This window comes from Xenopus tropicalis, chromosome 8 (assembly GCF_000004195.4).
Source record: "Xenopus tropicalis strain Nigerian chromosome 8, UCB_Xtro_10.0, whole genome shotgun sequence".
Taxonomy (NCBI): Eukaryota; Metazoa; Chordata; class Amphibia; order Anura; family Pipidae; genus Xenopus; species Xenopus tropicalis.
The window spans coordinates 59650692-59670138 of record NC_030684.2 but is presented as its reverse complement, the minus strand read 5'-3'; the positions used below and the strand labels follow the sequence as shown (position 1 = coordinate 59670138).

Sequence of the window (19447 nt, the reverse complement as noted above, 5' to 3'; positions counted from 1 at the left end):
TTGTGAACCTGATGCTTTTGACCACCATGTTTATGTGTTCAGTGAAGGCTGGAACGTAAATCGCTAGTGGGATGGCATATGTGGCGCCCCGATTTGACGAAGTCGCGGAAGTTGCCTTGAGAGGAAACTTCGGCGACTTTGGCAAATCACAGCGCCGCGTATGCCATCCCACCGCCGATTTACATTCTAGCCAGTGGGATGGCATTTCGGGGAGATTAGTCGCCCCGAAATGTAAGTCGCCGGCGGGATGGCAGACGCGGCGATTTCGGGAAATCGCCGGAAAAGCCTCGCGAGTCTTTTTCGGCGATTTGCACAAAATCGCGCCGCCGCGTCTGCCATCCCGCCGGCGACTTACATGTTCGGCGGTGGGATGGCAGGGGTAGGCAACTCGGGGAGATTAGTCGCCTGCGAACAGGGAGTTTTGCCGCGGGCGACTAATCTCCCCGTGTGCCAGAGCCCTTAGCCCATAGAGGTCCTATCAGTTCAGGCAGCTGTATCCTTAGCAGAGGTGTCAGGGAGCTGCTATCTGGTTACCTGCCTATTGTTCTGCTGATCAGCTGCTAGGGGGAGGGAGCACATCACTCCAACTTGCAGTGCAGCAGTAAAGAGAGACTTATGAAAATCACTGTTTATCACATTGTTTACAGGGTAACCCTTTTAAAATAAAAATAACAAAAGTGGTATAAAGGTGATACCTTTATTGGCTAACTAAGATAATCATAGCAAGCTTTCAGAACATTTTAGTTCCTTTAGTTCCAAGCTGATTCAAACTCTATTGATTTCTAACTGGACCTAAATTTAGAAAAAAACCTTTTTTACCCCAAACTGAATCTTGCTCTTTTCACATTATAAACGATATAAGTTACTCATGGAACTCATGAAATTTTTTCAGTTAGGATTTAAGAAAGGATTGGGTTAGTGTATACTTACTCAAGACCACTCCTTTCATCCAAGAACTGTAATTTGCACAGTGAAATTAAATGAAACAACACCACCACCCACTGTTCAGAAAATTCAGTTAGTGAGCAGATGAAAGTCTTGTATTGTTGCTCAGCTTAGAAAACCTTAGTTGAAGACCGTCAGCTAACTTTCTGCTGACTGTGGTCAGTGAGCCTAGATTGAGATGGTGCTACCATTTCAAATGTATTAATTTATTAGTGTCCCTACTGATATCTTGAAAACTATAAAAAAATAAGGTGAATTAAACGAGTGCAATAGTGCATTTATTTATTTATTTACATTATCTAAAACATAATGAAATGAGTGCAATACCATAGCACCTGTTGGTAGCCTAGGGCTGAAGGAATGCATGTAAACAAAAGTAGTACTGATACTCCACAAACGATCAAATATTAGGCCTGTTTATAACTTTCAGACTTTTTTGTTGTTCACCGGCAAGAAAATTAAATAAACTTGGGATCCAAATCAATCAAATTAAAAAGGGCTGTCATCCGCTCTCCGGGTTATCACCATTTAAAATAGACACATAGGGGGAATTCACAAAAGTGGTGATATTGAGACAAAATAAAAGTGGAGATAGATTTGTGGGATTTTCCGCCTAATTCACAAACCTCTATCTCCACTTTTGTGAATTTGTCTTTTAAGCAGACAGTTTTCCGATTTTGTCATTTTCCCGACATTCTTTTCATGAATTTGCCTTTAGCTCTTAGTAAATTTGTCGGTGCCATCAAACCTAGTCCCAAATCTACATGAGCCTTGGAATAAGGATTTTACCAGTAGGATTTCATATGCCATTTCACTTTGGGGGCATTTCCTGAGGGGTAATTTTAGTTTGCACAGGGAAACTATACAATATTTTTTTTCAGGACAATCTATAATTTTTTTCTACATTTCTGTGTAATTCCACTTCTGTAACAAGATTTAAGGGTCTAAATACCTTTCTAGCCCCTACTCATTACTGGCCAGCAGCAATCCGTCCCACACACCAACATGCCCGGTGAATAGAGCTCCAACAGGACTAGGGCCCACTGGGTTTTTATCCAGTGCCCTGTTGGGGCCAGTCCAACCCTGTACCCCAATATCCCAGTGTGCGTGCCAGTGTGTATGTGCTGTTTGCTGAACACCAAGATGGCTGCTGGGAAAAGGTTGGGACCAATGCTGTCAGGCAGCTCTGTAGTTCTGGACATGCTTTGGGGGCGCAGATAAGTTGCGGAAAGTGTCAGTAAAGTGATTAAAGAGGGGGCACTGCTGCTGCTAAAACTAAAAATTTGCCTGGGAGGCTTTACTTTTCCTTTTAATAAAAATGTTTACAATATATTCACACAAAATGTTATTATTGCCTCATTGATTAAGCTAAAATTTGCAAAATTATGTAAATGTGAGGTAAAACTTTTTATATATTTAAATAATATATATTATAAAAGAAAAAGCTTTTTAGATATAAATTGAACTTTTTTTAATCAGTGTTTTACTTGTTTATAAAATGTTAATGAGGCTTTTTGCACCTATTGTTCTAGGGTGAGACAGAAACTTGTCCCCTAACAATCAGCTGCTAATCCCCATTAATATGTTAACGATCCCCCAATGGGGCCCCTACCTTAGGTGTGAAATGGAGACTGGGTGAAACAAAACAAAACAGAAGAGCTTAGAATTGATCTAACAGAGTTACACTGAGCTTTACTCCATTTTGAAAATGTCGGGAAATAATGTCGGGAAAAATGTCATTAAAATGTCGTATAAATGTCGTTTAAGCGACAACAAAAGTGTCTGTAAACTGTCTTTCTTTCACCAATAACGGAAAAGTGGCGGTTGAGTGGGAATTTAGGCGGATTTCTGTTTGTGAATTTCTGCAGGTTCTTGTAGTCCCCCTGTAATATATCCTGTAAGCTCTTTCAGCAGCCTCTGAAAACAGAAAAATAAAGCATTTAGTTGATTATATGATTATAATACAGACAACCTTGTTTATGGAATCATTTACATTTTCTGTACATTTTTCTGCTTGTTTCGATATATGCAAATGCATAAGCGCTCACTTACTTGTCATTATGTACAGTCTGCCATAGAACAGTATTATACATAGGGGCTGTGTTTAAAAGACTGTATTTCATTTTACAAAAGAAAAAAAAGTGTTAAATGTGGTGTAAAAATGAAAACTATTTATAAAGCTATGGTGTAAATTCTAACACACGGCAATGTAGAACACACATGGCTATGTAGAGTGCACTGTTTATGGAAGTGCTTTTATGCCAGATTTACAGCAAAATTTATGATAAAATTATATATTTTAATGGACTCAACCAAGTCAGTTGAAATGTAGGGAAAGAAACCTCTAGAAGTCTAATAAACCTGTGTAGGAACAGATGTAGTTGGTAAAATTTCTTGAAAGAGGACATACACCATACATTTTTACAATGCACTAAACCATGTAAAATAGAAGTGTTTTTTTTTTTAATACCTTTGGGTTCAAATATGTACATAACTGCTTGAAAACTGTGCTCTACCCACCCCTTTTGCAAGCTTCTGGTTTATATACCCCCCCCACCCCCCGCAGCAACATAAGCAGAGGGACACAGAAGGAGGAAACTGGGAGGGGTTTTCCCTGCTAATGTTGAGTTAAGCCTGTCAGTCAGTGCTGTGACCACTTCCTATGGGAGACTGAAGCGACACTCCCATCTTTAATTTCACTCTGGCTTCTGACTGGAGAGGTTTTGTATGCAGCTCTCATATAATGTCTCCTTTAACTACACTGGTGCAATTTAGCACCTACACTGGTAAGTCAGGCAGGCCCAATAATTTGTTATGCCCAGGCTATGCCAAGAATTGGAAATCTGTAACATCTGGAAGGGTAAATGGGCAAATGTTACTTACTGTATATACTCGAGTATAAGCCTAGTTTTTAAGCACCCAAAATGTGCTGAAAAGGTTACCCTCGGCTTATACCCGAGTCGGGTGCCATGGGTCCCTCCAGACTAGCACCCTCTGTCTTTTGTGTGCAAATTAGGCCACCCACAACCAGACCCTCCAGTGCCCTGGCCCGCTCCCAAATTCATCTTCATCTCTCATATAATGACCGTTTTAGGAGGTAAAATGCTTTCAAAACATCTATTTTCTGCATCATTTCACATTTTGAGGGATGATGAATATTATAACTGAATATGAGCTTATTATAAAATGTCTCCTTAAAAACGTCCTTTTCTTACACAATTTTACTACGCTCAAAACTCTTCTAAATGAGAAACTCACTTAATAAATAAATGAATACATTTTTCTGTCTTTTGTTTTCAAAAAGGTTTACCAGTGGTATTTACTTACAAAAAGAGCATATTTATTTGCAATGGGATCTTGAAATGCATCTAGAGACATCTGGATGTATTTTTCACAACGTTGCACCAAAAACCTATAAATGCGCTTGTCAGATGTGAAACCTGTAAATATAAATAAAAAATTAACCCTATCATGCTTTGCTTATAACAGTTAAACCCAGGCCATTTTTTACCTGTTCTTCCTATAGCAAATTATTTGTACCCTGAAAATAAATCACTGCAGTTATCTTTCAGAATAAGTCTTATGCATATATATTTATCTTAAGCATGAAAATTTATTGCAGATTTTAAGAATTTACCAGAAATAATCAAAAATACATCAGGTGAATCTGTCACCGTTATGTAAAAGCCGAAAGTGGGTTCTGCAAGGAGCAAACTGTTGTCCACTGCACTCAAGTAATGATAATGCAACAGACCCTTTAGGGCCAGTTAATGAATTAAAACCACTAAAAATATATTCAGAATTAATAGGGGATCTAAACCTAAAAATTGAATTGGTAGAAAGTGGTCCTTTAAGTTCTTTTGCATGTTATATTAATTTTCTATTTTAAGTGGTTTCAACAATTTTACACTGCTTATAACAGGCTTTGCTCAATAGCTTTTTTTGGGCAGAATGTAAATGAAGCCAAGGGACCCATTTACTAATGTTCATATTTTGTTTGTTTTTAGCTCTAAAAAATCTTGGATTATACTAATTACTCAAAAACACACTTTATTTAATTGGCGGTTTCAGAGGTGTTCATGTTTTTTTTTTTGTTTGTAAGTGTATGAAAATTCTTACAAAAACAAGGATTTCAAGGTTTTCATATATGTAGATATGTTTTGCAGGATTTTTGGTTTGGTTTTTATATTAGGCTATTTTAATAAATTACTTGCCATTTGTGGTTTTAGTGGAAATTAGTTTTTTTTGTGGTTTTAAAAAACACTAAACCCAGAATGTTGATAAATGGGCCTCCCAGGGGCAGATTAATCAAAATGTGAGATTAGAGCTCATGACAGAAAAACATTCTGTTCACTCCCATGGAATATTTATTAGCGTATATATCAAATAATGAACTCTGGTTAATGCACTTTACATAACATTCAAGTTGTCATCTCTTGGCATTATTTGGTTCTGTCTGGGTATCAGCATTGTGAATCCTGAACAAAATCTCGTTAATAATCAATGTCAGAGTCCTGCCTCCACATGACACAGACATGCTCTAATTGATTCATATGTCAAAGCAGATGTATATATTGTAAATCATTATAAAATCAATAGAAAATCCACCGTGCTACACGTTATTAACCCACCCCTGTATGCCACTGCTCTGTCCCTGATCTTATTTGCCCTTGTCTATTTTTAGACAAAGATGGCAACCCTATATGCACTTCTTATCACTCTCAGGTTGCTGACTCTCACTTGAGCCAAAAGCCTGGTATTAGGAGTACAAAAATGCAAATATTTTAGATTGGCTAAAAATAGAATATCAATGTAAACTGCAAACTCAGTGGAGCATCTTAAATAAATTTGCGTCAATTCTTTTTTGGGGTTTAGATCCCCTTTTATATTTTTAAACTTTCTTTCATTAAAATGATTGATGCTAATTAATAAAGTTGAGGAATATTTACTCATCAGCGCTTTCATAATTTGTTCCAAAGCTTGGTTATGAAGGATATCTGCTGGTTGTTTCTGTAGTTGTGGCGCATCTTCAGAACTCTTCATCATATCACTGAGTTTATCTAAGTACCCCACTATCTGCTCCTCTGCAAGTAACCAGATTTCACACTGGCAGACTGTTTCTTCAAGGGTTTTCAAAGCCCTAACAGCACAGAAAACACTGTTAGTGTTAAAGGAACAGTTACATAAAACAAAAAAGTGCTTTAAGCACTTGCACTGGGAAAACAGTTTTTGCTTCATAAACACTACACAATAGTTTGTATAAATAAGCTGCTGTGTAGCCATGTGTGTAATTATTCAAATTTAAAAAGAAGAAAAGATACAGATTACATTAAATCTGCCCATGTATGGCCATCCATGCACTAAAAGATCCGCTCATTTGGCGCGGTTGTGAAAAAAAGGATCTTTCCACCAATATGCATACATAGGGAAGGCAATATCAGAGTAATCAAAATACAATGATGAGAATAGGACTTGTCAGAGTGAGCCAATGTGGTCCCCAATCCGAAGGGAAAATCAAACCTGTCCATTCGAAATCTGCCCAATTTTAGGCCAGATATAAATCAGGTAGGCCTGTCAGGGGTGCCCATACACAGGCACATAAGCTGCCAAAGTGGTCCGAAGCTCTACAGAGCTTATGTTTTATGTAACCTATGCCTTTTCTCCTTTTTTAGTCTGAAGCAAACATACTAGCTTTACCAGTGCAGGGCAACATTACATTTTATTTTAATTACTTTAACACTTTCATATTTTGGTTTTACTGCGGTTCAAAATACAGGCATCTAAATACCCCACACCTAATAAAAATAATTAAGTGGAAAGATAACATATGCTTTAATGACTGAAACACATTCTTTAATGTTGCTATTAGGTAGCTGACGGATAACTGTTTATTCTGCTAAACATTGCAGGCCCATTTATTATGTAGTTCTGCTACCCAAAAAAAGCCTTTTAGATAACTTAATGAAAACATTCACAAATCTAAAAAGATAACTGATTATTTATCTGAATCTAAAGAAAGGACAATGAGGTCAAAAAGATAGCAATGTAATGTTCCTATTTGGTTAGCAATAAAAGATATGTCACTCTTGAAATACAAATTTTTATTCTTTAGAGCAGTGCTGTCCAACTGGCGGCCCGCGGGCCGACCCCCCTCTGTGTGGCCCCCCACCTGTCTGGCTGCTTTGATGGCTTACTCTTGTGTAAGCTTTAAATGGTATCAGTACTGGCCCCCTGCATGGTTAACACCTCAGATTCAGGCTGTAATCAGGCTGTATTGTTTAAAAATTTAATTCTCTGTGTTGTTCACACCTTTTAATCCCTACATTGTTCACCCCCTGCAGTGTTCACACCTCAGGCTCAGGCTGTAATCACTCACATTGTTCACCTGTTCACACCTCAGACAGACTGTAGGAGCAGTAGAAACCCACAAATAAACCCTGCATACTACAAAGAGAACATATACTGTGGTGCTGCAATTTAATATATAGTTATTGTGCAGACTGTAGGAGCAGTGCCAGCATTGTGTCACTGTATGCTGCCTCTGTGTGCCATACACACAGGCAGCATAGGGCAGGCAGAGTATGGTACACAGGCAACATAGGGCAGGCAGAGTATTGCACACACAGGCAGCATAGGGCAGACAGAGTATGGCACACACAGGCAGCATAGGGCAGGCAGAGTATGGCACACAGGCAGGGTAGGAAAGACAGAGTATGGTACACACAGGGCAGGGTAGGAAAGACAGAGTATGGCACACACAGGCAACATAGGGCAGGCAGAGTATAGCGCACACACAGGCAGGGTAGGGCAGGCAGAGTATGGCACACAGGCAGCATAGGGCAGGCAGAGTAAAGCGCACAAAGGCAGGGCAGCATGGCAGGTTTTTGCTGTACTACAACCATTAATATGGGTATGGTCATGTGATAACAGGGGAGTGGTTTAAAAAGGGGAGTGGTCAAAACTGGCTTAAAATTATCGGCCCTCCACTACGTAGGCCGGAAAAATTACGGCCCTCGGTACCATAGAAGTTGGACAGCACTGCTCTAGAGAGATAAAAAGGAATGCTCTGGCACTACAAGTTGACCCCAGTACCATCCTATCATTTAAAGTGAAGTAAAAACAACCAGATCCTATGCAATTATATCTTACTAATAGTTTGGACAGATTGTACCGTACTTATGTGTTCATTTGTCTCGACATACACTTCTGCAACAGCTGGGGTCCTGTTGGTTGCACAATAGAAGGCCTAATTTATTAGCTTTCATACCATATATCAACACTTAAGTTACCCCTCACAACAAATTAGAGCTTAGTTTTAATTAGTTTAGGACAAACTAAAAATGTAATAAAAAAATCTAGTTGGTTTCTTAAAGGGGATATATACAATGAATTTTTGCAATGCACTAAACCATGTAAAATCATGTAAAATAGAAGTAAGTGCTTTTAATTTAATACCTTTGGGTAGTGCTGGGCGGTATACCGATAAAAACCGAACACCGTTTTTTTGAAAAAAATGATATAAATTTTTAACATACCGCCATACCGGTGTGCGCGCCTCCTGGCAATTTTTCTAAGTATTTCCGGGTTGCGCGCGTGCGTACGTGACGTCAGCGCGCACGCGACGTCGCTAGGACGCATCGCTGGAGCTGGAGGAACCACAAGTTGGGTAAATTCTGCTGAAGTTCTGGTTGGGGGGTTATGGTTGGGGGGGGGTTGGTGGGGGTTGTGGTTGGGGGGGTTGGTGGGGGTTGGGGTTGGGGGGGGGTTGTGGTTGGGGGGGGTTGTGGTTGGGGTTGGGGGGGGCCCTGGCCACCAATATTTATTATTTATTTTTTATTTATATACCGTCAAATACCGTGATACCGATATCATTTTGAAAAATACCGTGATATAAATTTTTGGTCATACCGCCCAGCTCTACCTTTGGGTCCAAATATGCCCATAACTGCTTGAAAACTGTGCTGTACCCAGACCTTATGCCAGCTTCCGGTTTAGACTCTTCAGTATGTGACTCTGGGCGAATGGCCCCATAGACTTCAATGACACAACCTCACCTACTTAAAGTACAGTGAATATCCATAGGGTGGGTGGGGCTTAGCGATGTCACAGGCAGTCTGTGTTGCTCTACTTCTCCTCTTCCAGCAGCACAAGCAGAGAGACACAGAAGGAGGGAGGGGTTTTCCCTGCTACTGTTGAGTAAAGCCTGTCAGTCAGTGCTGTGACCACTTCCTATGGGAGACTGAAGGGACACTCCCATGTTTCATTTCACTCTGGCTTCTAACTGGAGAGGTTTTGTATGCAGCTCTCATATAATGTCTCCTTTAACTACACTGGTGCAATTTAGCACCTACAATGGTAAGTCAGGCCCAATAATTTGTTATGCCCAGTCTATGCCAAGAATTGGAAATCTGTAACATCTGGAAGGGTAAATGGGCAAATGTTACTTACTGTATATACTCGAGTATAAGCCTAGTTTTTAAGCACCCAAAATGTGCTGAAAAGGTCACCCTCGGCTTATACCCGAGTCGGGTCCCTCCAAACTAGCACCCTCTGTCTTTTGTGTGCAAATTAGGCCACCCACAACCAGACCCTCCAGTGCCCTGGCCCGCTCCCAAATTCATCTTCATCTACCGTTCTTACCTGTCCCATTCTGCACTAGACATTGCACTTTATATTTTATATAATCTATATATAGTTTTGAATGATTTTAACTCTGTGTTTTAGCTGGGTTGCTGATTGAGCTAAGGGGGTAGTACTCTTAAGGTATCATTATTGATACCATATTGTTTTCGTTGACCCTCTTCTCCCCTTACAGAGCTAATTTACTGTTTTTCTTTGAAATAAATATTTAAAAACATATTCCCCACTGATGCCTCATTTAATGTAACTGTATTGGTATTTATTTTAATTATTGAAACTTAGCAATAGCCACTGCATTTCTCACCCTATAGGCTTATACTCGAGTAAATAAGTTTTTCCAGTTTTCTTAGGTAAAATTAGGTTCCTCGGCTTATCTTTGGATTGGCTTATACTTGAGTATATACGGTATCTCTACACTAGTATAAAACTGTTAGAATAGATTTGTACTTACCCACATGAATTTAGGAATGTAAAAATGTTATGTCCACCTAAAAACATATATATAAATTCATGGTCAGTTAAGATTTCTGGTGGACACAGCCAGCATCCATCACAAACAGCATGTTTCCCATCACAATTATATAAATGGTAATATATGGTAACATATATGGTTTATGGTGACATATTTTTCATAAGTGCAGGGTAACAATACATTTACTTTAGATGTGTAAAAACAAATTGCACCAATCAGGGGTTCTTTGTTACCTAGCGCCTCCATCTTTACAGTATTTTCCAAGGTACTAGGCTAGTATGCATGCAGTTTAGTAAATCAGAAAATGTAACTCTTGTGCACATGCACAAGTCTTGGAAACAAGCTGAAAGGAGTCTGGAAAATTGTGGTACAGTGTACCCAACAGGATGGACATAAATTTAATTTTATCTGCTCCCTGGTTGTCCCCCCTGCTGAAATTAATTATGCTACCAGCTGAAAGAGTGAATTAGCAAGCTTTAGGCTGATGGCAGACATGGCGTAAGGCTGATATTTTCGGCAAGCGGAAAAACGCTTGGTGAAAATACAGCCCTATGCCTGCTACTTGTGCCTGCACCTGAATGAATGAGATACGCTCGGGTGCAGGCACATGTAACTGATATAAGCAAAAAACTGCAAGACTTTGCATTCTCTCACGTTTTCATGCGTATATCGGCTACATGTGCCTGCACCCGAGTGTATCTCATTCATTAAGGTGCAGGCACAAGTAGCAGGTGTAGGGCTGTATTTTCGCCACACGTTTTTCCACTTGCCGAAAATATCAGCCCTACGCCACGTCTGCCATCAGCCTTAGAGTATGCAAAGAGTGTATAAATGATACTTTCTAATTAAGTTAGTATTTATTTTTATAAATGAGGCCCTAGCAGGGTCACTCAAAAATTTGATAAACAATAAATTAACCCAATAGGATTGTTTTGCCTCCAATAAGGATTTATTATATCTTAGTTGGGATCAAGTACAAGGTACTGTTTAATGGAGTCTATGTCTACCCTTATTTGGATAACAGGTCCCATATCTGTACCATAATTATGTGAGCCAGAAAAAGGTTGTCACCTGCTAGCATTTCATCTGCCAAACGACAAAGTGAGTTAATGAGTTCTTTCTGTAAACTTTTCTTTCTTTCAGCTGCAAGATTGCCTGCTGTCACTTGTTTTATATGGCTATATCTGGCCAGTCTCACTGCATTATCTTGTTGACCTGGTTGGCTTAAGCTGTAGCTTTGCCTGTTTACTGGTCCAGTACTTTTTGATGCTTCTTTAATGTATGCTAGCATGTCTTCACTGTTGCATTCAGAAACCTTAAAAAAAAAAAAGAGGAAATGTAATGAATATTACTTTCCAACAACTATTCAATGGAACACAAGTTAAGGTGGCCATACACAGGCAGATTTAAGCTGGCAATTTGGGTCCTTCAGACCGATTTGGCAGTTTATCTGTCTGAGTATGGGCACCCCTGATGGGCCTATACGACTGATATCCGGCCTAAAATTGGCCAGATATCAATTGGGCAGGTTTGATTTTTTTTGTCAGATTGACTACTGCATCCACTCATAGATGCAGTTCTCACTCCAGCTTTTTGTATCCCCTTTTGCATCCCCTTCATTAGCACAATATCACCCACCCAAGGTGGGCACGTCAAAGGAAACATTTGCTTGTTTGGTGACTTCGCCAAGCAAGTAAATCTTGCTGTGTTTAGTTTGCTGTACTGTCCAACTTGGATTGCCACCTTTTCTGAAAAAAAATACCAGCCTTCTTATATTTTTATCTATCTTCCCTATTAATAACATTGCATCAAGTATCATTCCTACTGACCAGGCCAATAAAATACTGTACCAGCCAAGTTGCAACCCTATATCCAACATATCCGCAAAATATTCCCAAATATCCTGTGTAGTATTTGCAACAAAATCATTTATTCATAGCCAATTATCAAGATATGCCGTAAAATTCATAGTATAGCAGCAAGTGGCTGACAGTACAGAAACCATCTCCCTACATGTGAGTACTGCACTATGGAATAATTCATGGCACATGGTAGTTCTTTTATTGGTGAAATCTCTGCAAAGTGCTCTTCAAATTTTATACTTTTTCTCAGTCTCAATGACAGACCTCTGTAACTTTATTAAATTAATGTAAAGCTGGCCATACACGGGCAGATCTGCTCGCTTGACCGATATTGGCAGCTATAATCGGCCCGTGTATGGGGACCTTAAGGCTTTGCAATGAGCAACCCTAGCAGTCTCATCAAATTATGACTATTGCAACTACTACAATAACTGACCAGACAGAGCCCAAGGGTTATACAATTGCACATTCATTTTCCTACAACCTCCTCTAAAGTGACACCTTTCAAAAATGTTATTCCAGCATTCTTTCCACAGCTACTCATCTGCTATGTTTCCACTTGTTTCATTCGTTTTCAGAAACAGAAACCAAGCGGCTCTTCATGTTGTACTATTCAATTAAGGACTGAACATAAGTGGGTTCTATATAACTCACTGTATCGACTGTATTATGCCTATTTAGGGTAATTTGTTGTACCTGAATGACTTTGAGTTTACTGTGAGAAATTATGTGAAGACAATCAATTTTTTGTTACCCTATTTTATTGCATTTTTTATTGTTTAAATATGTCTTCAATGTTTCCTTAATGTTGAAAGTGCTATTCTTTTACTATTGAAATGGTAAGATTATCCAAGCAAGTTTACTACTTGTGTGTTTAAACCATTTTAAATATAATTCAAACTAAATTATTATAAATAAGAGAGCTAAGAGGCACAATGAATGACATTTCGGGCCCCTATTATGTAGAACATTGCAATAATACAACTTTAAACCTCTTTTGTAACTTGAATAACAAAATCTTGCATTAAAACTTCAACTGAAAACTAAGCTCTCTGTGTATTTGGGTGAAGTGTCTGGGTCATTTTTTAAAAGCCTATAATCTTTTTGGTGTGTTGGGTATTTAAAGGTTGGAGAATGTAGAAAGTCCCATTTGGTAACAATGGGCCAGCATTCTATACAAGGTGACTTTTTATACCTGTAATAGAACTTCTTTATTAGTTCTAAGCTAGGCCTCATTGCACTGCTGCTTCTTGCACTGGTGACAAAATACAGGTCTGGATGGCAGAAATTTAAGTGCAGCACAAATAAAGAAATGGGATTCTGACACATCAATATGCAAGTATTTAGGAATCATGCACTGATAAACATCAAATCTGCAGATTAACATACCTCATTGTTTTCATCACTGTCCTTGCAAGATGATTTTTTATCTACAAAACAACAAAGAAGTACATCAATAAAGGTGGGGGGGGAGGCAAGAAAGTCACACTGAAGAGAGGTTTATACATAGTAATGCAGGGATCCCCAACCTTTTTTACCCCTGAGCCACATTGAAATGTAAAAAGACTTGGGGAGCAACGCAAGTATAAAACATGTTCCTGGGGGTGCCAAATAAGTACTGCTATTGGCTATTTGGTATCCCCTATATGGACTGACCGCCTACAGAATGCTCTGTTTGGCAGTACACCTGGTTTTTATGCAACCAACACTTGCTTTCAAGCCAAGAATTCATAAATAAGCACCTGCTTTAAGGCCACTGGGAGCAACATCCAAGGGGTTGAAGAGAAACATGTTGCTCACGAGCCATTGGTTGGGGATCGCTGTAGTAATGGCTAATAGCATAATGTTGAAGCATACCACGCCACTGAAATGAATGCACTCTACTTGTATATAAGATATATGAAAAAAGTTTGCTCTTTTAGTATATAGGAATAAAAAAAGCCCATGAGTTATAATTAAAATACATAAAATATCTTAAAATATAGAGGTACAAGGGCCCAACAGTAGTTAAGCATTTATAAGGAGTTTACAATTGTTTAGAATTTATTTGTGCACCATTAAACAAGTAGAAAATATGGACACTGCACATAGCTTTTTCCTTTTTTGCTAAATGTTGGCATTTAGAGGCATGACATAGAACATTTATGCAAAGCATTCTTCATAAACTTCACTAGAGTGTAGCCATCTAAAAGTCATAAACAGACTTGTCTGTTTGGGATATAGGGCCGGATTCAGTTTGATGAGAAAAGCTTATCTCCTAATTGAATTCCAGAATTTCCCACAAAAAAACTTATCACACTCTGTTTATCACATGAAAACTTTATTGAAGTCTATGGGAAAACACTGTGTGATTATGCCACTTAATGCACACCTTGAATGTAGGCAAGCCACAAGGGTTGCCACCTTGCCAGTAAAAATGATGCTTGATGCCAATTATATTATTAGTAAAGAAAGCTAAAAATAAATATAAGAGGAGCGTTATATTTTTTCCAGAAAAGGTGGCAACCCTACAAGCAGTGCTCTCCCCAGGCCATTTTAGCCAGGCGCATTTCCCAGCTCTTCCACCCCTCCACCAATCGGCTCTGCTCCATCCCTGCTTTGCCCTTAAATCGCACACAGAATGTCATATAGAAGCCAGTAGAACTGTGCCCTGTACTTGTTGAAGCTCAGAGTCCTATCAATGTTTGTAAAAATTATTATTTAAGAGGGGATGTGAGAAAACATTTGCCAATCCAATCCATGTAATTTGCCCCAGCTTGTGTGTCCTCTTGCTGTGTCATACTCAAAACATACTTTTACCAACATATTTACTGTACGGGTGGTGTTAGCAGAATGATGTTCTGTGTTTAGCTTATTCCATACATACTAAATGTCACTGACTTAGTACAGAAACCATCTTCCTACATGTGAGTATTGGTTATTGGTGAAATCCTTGTAAAGTGCTCTTCAAATGTTAAACTTGTCAGAAACAGAAACCAAGTGGCTCTTCATGTTGGACTATTCAATTAAGGACTGAACATAAGTGGGTTCTATATAACTCACTGTATTGTATTTTGCCTATTTAGGTTAATTTGTTGTACTTTAATGAATTTGAGTTTACTGTGAGAAATTATGTGAAAAAAAAACCAATAAAGTTTTTTTTACCCTTTTTTATTGCATTTTTATTGTTTAAATATTTCTTGTATGTTTCCTTAATGTTGAAAGTGCTACCTGTTTTGTAAAGGATGAGCAACAAATGCAAACATATTCTGTATATTCCAAGAGCAGAATGTAAAAAAACATTGCTAGGAACTGCACTATTAGAAATGTAACAAAGATTCATAAAAGCTTAGTAAAAGAAAGCATGATGGTAAAATGAAATTAAAGTAAAGAATTAGAGTGGCCATGCTTCTACCAAAGTATAATTTTTTTCCACTTGCTTCTTGGGATATGGGATTAGTCCCTAACCCACTGTGTTTGTGCCCTTTATATGCAATTAATGCTTGCTTACTGTTCTTTACCTTTTGCATACGATTATTGAAAGAACCTCATGTACAAAACACATAACTTCCATTTAAGCATGTACAAGTACTGTCATTACACATTATGATGCCCAACATGTTGTATCCTCTTAAAACATGACAGTCATGCTTATACTGCCATGCTGCTGTTTTCAAAATTACATATTTTATATTGAATTTCTTCATTACCTTTTTTCCTCTTACGCAGGCTCAGTATTTTAAAATGGCAGCAATCAGTCTCAGAAGAATCACAATCCAAGCTTTCTGTTGATGAGCTGTCAAGGGGACTGTCTTGTAGTTCTTCTTCTGTGGCTACCTATGGTTTTATGATGCACTAAGTTACTGGGGCTCACTTGATAACAATGAATACATTTACACCAGTGTATTAACCTACAGTAACCACACAGCAATAAGCTTTGATCAGTCTACTGCAGGCATGATAATGAAATTGCATCTCTGGATGGGTTGCTTAATTAGCAAATTTGCCCTTTGTTAGTAAAACAAGCAGTTGTGTTTGAAATGTTAATATCCATTACCTCTCACTGTGCCCTGGTGACTATAAAGTTAAATTTTCTTTGATAAACTAAAATAAATCATCTTGCTATATCCCAGACTCAAAAAGTCACTTACTGTACAGATAGATTATTGGGCTCATTTTTGTGGCTCATAGAGTGCAACGTAAAGACATTTATAAATAAATATGCTATACATTAGAGAATAACAGTACTTTAGATGGCATCAGTCTGAGGCCATATAAGCATTTAATGAAATAAGAAGGACATTTCTTTAGGGCTCTGGCACACGAGGGAGATTAGTCACCTGCGACAAATCTCCCTTGTTGCGGGCGACTAATCTCCTTGATATGACATCCCACCGGCGAAAATGTAAATCGCGGTGGGATGGCATACGTGTATGCCATCCCACCGGCAAAAATTATACATTTACATTTTCGCCGGTGGGATGTCATTTCGGGGAGATTAGTCGCCCGCGACAAGGGAGATTTGTCGCGGGCGACTAATCTCTCCGTGTACCACAGCCCTTAAGGTGAGAATTTTAATCAGTCCTCTTTTTACATAACACACTGCCCAAAACTGCATGGTTTGAAGGTCTCTAGAAGAAATGTAGATATGTCAGCACAACAGGTGAATCCATTGATATTTATTAACTTACCTCTGTTTCTTTGAGGCATGTGGCAAAAAAACCAAAAAACAAGAAAACAACTGCTTTATAATCATCTCTACGTGATCATTCTGCCACCACAATCACTACTGAAATTGGGTATAAAGTAGAAACAGAGAACAGACACTTACCTGATCAATAAAAATGTCATGAAATAATTGTTTTTCTTCTTCTTCTGTATAATTAAAGGGTGACAAGAAGAAAGCTGCCTCACTATCATTATATTCTTTAGTTAATTCCACCAGTTTCTAAAAGAATAAAATTCAAGTGTTTACATCAAATACACTGTTAATACTTAATTTCAGTTGTTTCTAGATAAACATGTTTTTCAACATTTTGTTCATACATTAAAAATTGGGAGAATGGTGTCGGTTAGCATTGTGGCATTGTGCTTGGGTCCTGGCTTTGCTTCCACATTCAACTTGTGGATCTGCAAGAAGTGAGAATGTTCTCCGGGGGCACATTCATGAAAACACGATAAATTCGGATTTGATACGGTAATTTCTCAAGATCGTAAATATCACGAATATGCTTATGAAAAAATCGTATTAGTCACGATAATATCGTATTGGCGATCCGAAAGTCACGAAATTTTCCTACTGAACGATCGTAAAATGCAGGAAAACCTTTCCGACTTTAATCCTTCTGTGCATGATTTTGGAAGCCTCCCATAGGAATCAATGGCACTATGCAGCTCCAACCTGGCCCAAGGAAAGTCACAATAACAAAGCTTGAATGAATCCGAAACTTTCGTACTCTGCGCGACAATACGATTTTGTTGCACAAATTTTGTCGCAAAGTACGAAAAAGTAGTGAAAATATGAAAGTCACCAAAAATACGCTCAGAGCATTCGTGGATTAGTAAATGTCCCCCCCTTGTGTGTGTATGGGATTCCTTTGGATTTCTCCTACACTCTAGAAACAGGCAAGGTCATTGGTTAGAGATGAAACTTCCATTTAAATTGTTTATAGTGGGCTTTCTATCCTGGCTCCTGGCTGCACATGCTGGCTTAAGAGCAATGCTATGTGATGATTGGCTGGAATACTACGCACATTTGTATTCCAGCTAGGGATGCACCGAATCCTGGATTCGGTTTGGGATTCGCATCAAATCCAGCCTTTTTTTGATGGATTCAGTTTCGGCCGAATCCACGGTCCTGGGCGAACCGAATCCTAATTAGCATAAATTAGCGTGTGCTAATTAGCATTCGGAAAGGGTTATATTTTAGGGGGAAAATTTTTTTCACAGCGCATGGCAACTTTTCACCCTTCCCGATCCTAATTAGGGTGTGCTAATTAGGATTCGGATTCGGTTCGGGATTCGGCAGAATCCGTCAGGATGGGTTTGGTGCATCTCTAATTCCAGCCTATTGAAATATCACATTGGAAGTCAGCACTTCATGACAGATCCATGTGCAACTCTGGCCACCAAATGTCTGTTTCTATATTAATAAAATATATATATATATAATATATATAAATATTGCACTAGCCAATGACATCCAAGGCACTTCAGCAACCATTATGGAAAACTAGCAGTTCAGGAGCAATAACTGAGAATTAACTGATCCACACATGTAACATTAATAATCCTCTAATATACCAGAAGGTACATAGGTTCTAGCTCATTACATTTCACCAAATCACAGAATATACTCACATCAACAAAGTCTGAAATAAACTGCTTGTTTGATTTCCAAGACTCGGCGGAAATGAATGATGCTGGTACTTCATTTGGATGGTTCTGTAAGAAAAAATATGTTTCACACTTTACAGTGCTTTAAACGATATACTATATATACTATACTATAGCATAACTTACACTTTAAAATATATACTTCATTTTAACTAAGCTACTTTTAACTAAGCTAATACATGTTGACTACAAAATAATTCTGTTTTTTAATGGTGAAAGAGCTCTACAGGCTTGAAATTGCACTGTAATCTCCCTCTATATGTAAGCCTACAACTTCCCAGATCTCACAAAGGAGGACTGGGAGAAGGCCACAGACAGAGGCTACTACTGCTTATTCCCCATAAAAGACAAGCTAATCCAGTTCAAATGGCTACACCAATTCCACCTCACACCCATACAAATGAGATCCAATGGACATAATTCAGAGGCAAAATGCCATAAATACAAATATAGGGACCAGATTTTCTTCCACATGTCCTTGTCTTTCCCACAGGTATCTCACTTCTGAGATTAATAAACTAGAATTTCCCAGAATTTTGGATGATAAAAAAGCATTTTGATAAAAGGCCACACCTGGTCTGAAATGTTGCTGGAATGCCCTAAGATGTATGCAATAAGGGCATTTTAAAAAAGAAATATTAATGGTTCTGTTCTAAACTATTTTTTGTTTGAATGTAGTCCCTACATGGAGTGACAAGAAGCTGCTACTAACACTAACCTAGTCAATCAGTTCTCTGCAATGCTCTATGTTTTGAAAAATAGAATGAAGGGCCTGAAATGCCAGCTTAAATCTGCCTGTGTATTGCCACCTTTAGGCCGGTGATACACAAACCATTTGTTCCAGTGGCACAGAAATGTAATTGGAGAAAAGGAAGGTCTGCTCCCACCTGCTCATGTTGTGTGTGCATTGACAGGCAGAGCATTAGCTCATGGGTGTGCACACAGGAGGATTTCAGCACAAAAAAGCACAATTTAGTGTTTTCATGCTGAAATCTGCTGTGTGTGCACGTGTGATGCTAAGCCTGTACATAACAAAGGGTGTACAGAAGCAGATCACCATCGGATAAAACGCGGATAAAAGGCACAACGGACACAGGAGCAGTTACCCATCAGCAGGTAGCATTTACTGGTCATCTATTTAAAAGCAAAGATT

The 19447-nt window shown here is 38.6% G+C and overlaps 1 protein-coding gene across 2 annotated transcripts in view; it reads right to left on the bottom strand.

Annotated features, from left to right (window-relative positions):
* Positions 1-2617: 2617 nt before the first annotated feature.
* LOC100492077 overlaps positions 2618-19447 on the bottom strand; it is a 33857-nt gene continuing 17027 nt past the window's right edge. Inside the window, exons 10-18 of one of the 2 annotated variants that reach the window (XM_018096989.2) lie at positions 18259-18342; positions 16730-16846; positions 15609-15735; positions 13309-13349; positions 11129-11372; positions 10037-10073; positions 5895-6085; positions 4273-4385; positions 2618-2862 (exon numbers count right to left, since the gene is read on the bottom strand). In XM_018096989.2, the coding sequence (XP_017952478.2) occupies positions 2782-2862; positions 4273-4385; positions 5895-6085; positions 10037-10073; positions 11129-11372; positions 13309-13349; positions 15609-15735; positions 16730-16846; positions 18259-18342 (1035 nt within the window). In that variant the 3' untranslated portion in view covers positions 2618-2781. Of the gene's footprint in view, positions 2863-4272; positions 4386-5894; positions 6086-7940; positions 8169-10036; positions 10074-11128; positions 11373-13308; positions 13350-15608; positions 15736-16729; positions 16847-18258; positions 18343-19447 lie in introns of those variants that run through there. The other variant, XM_031891989.1, reaches the window with a different exon arrangement.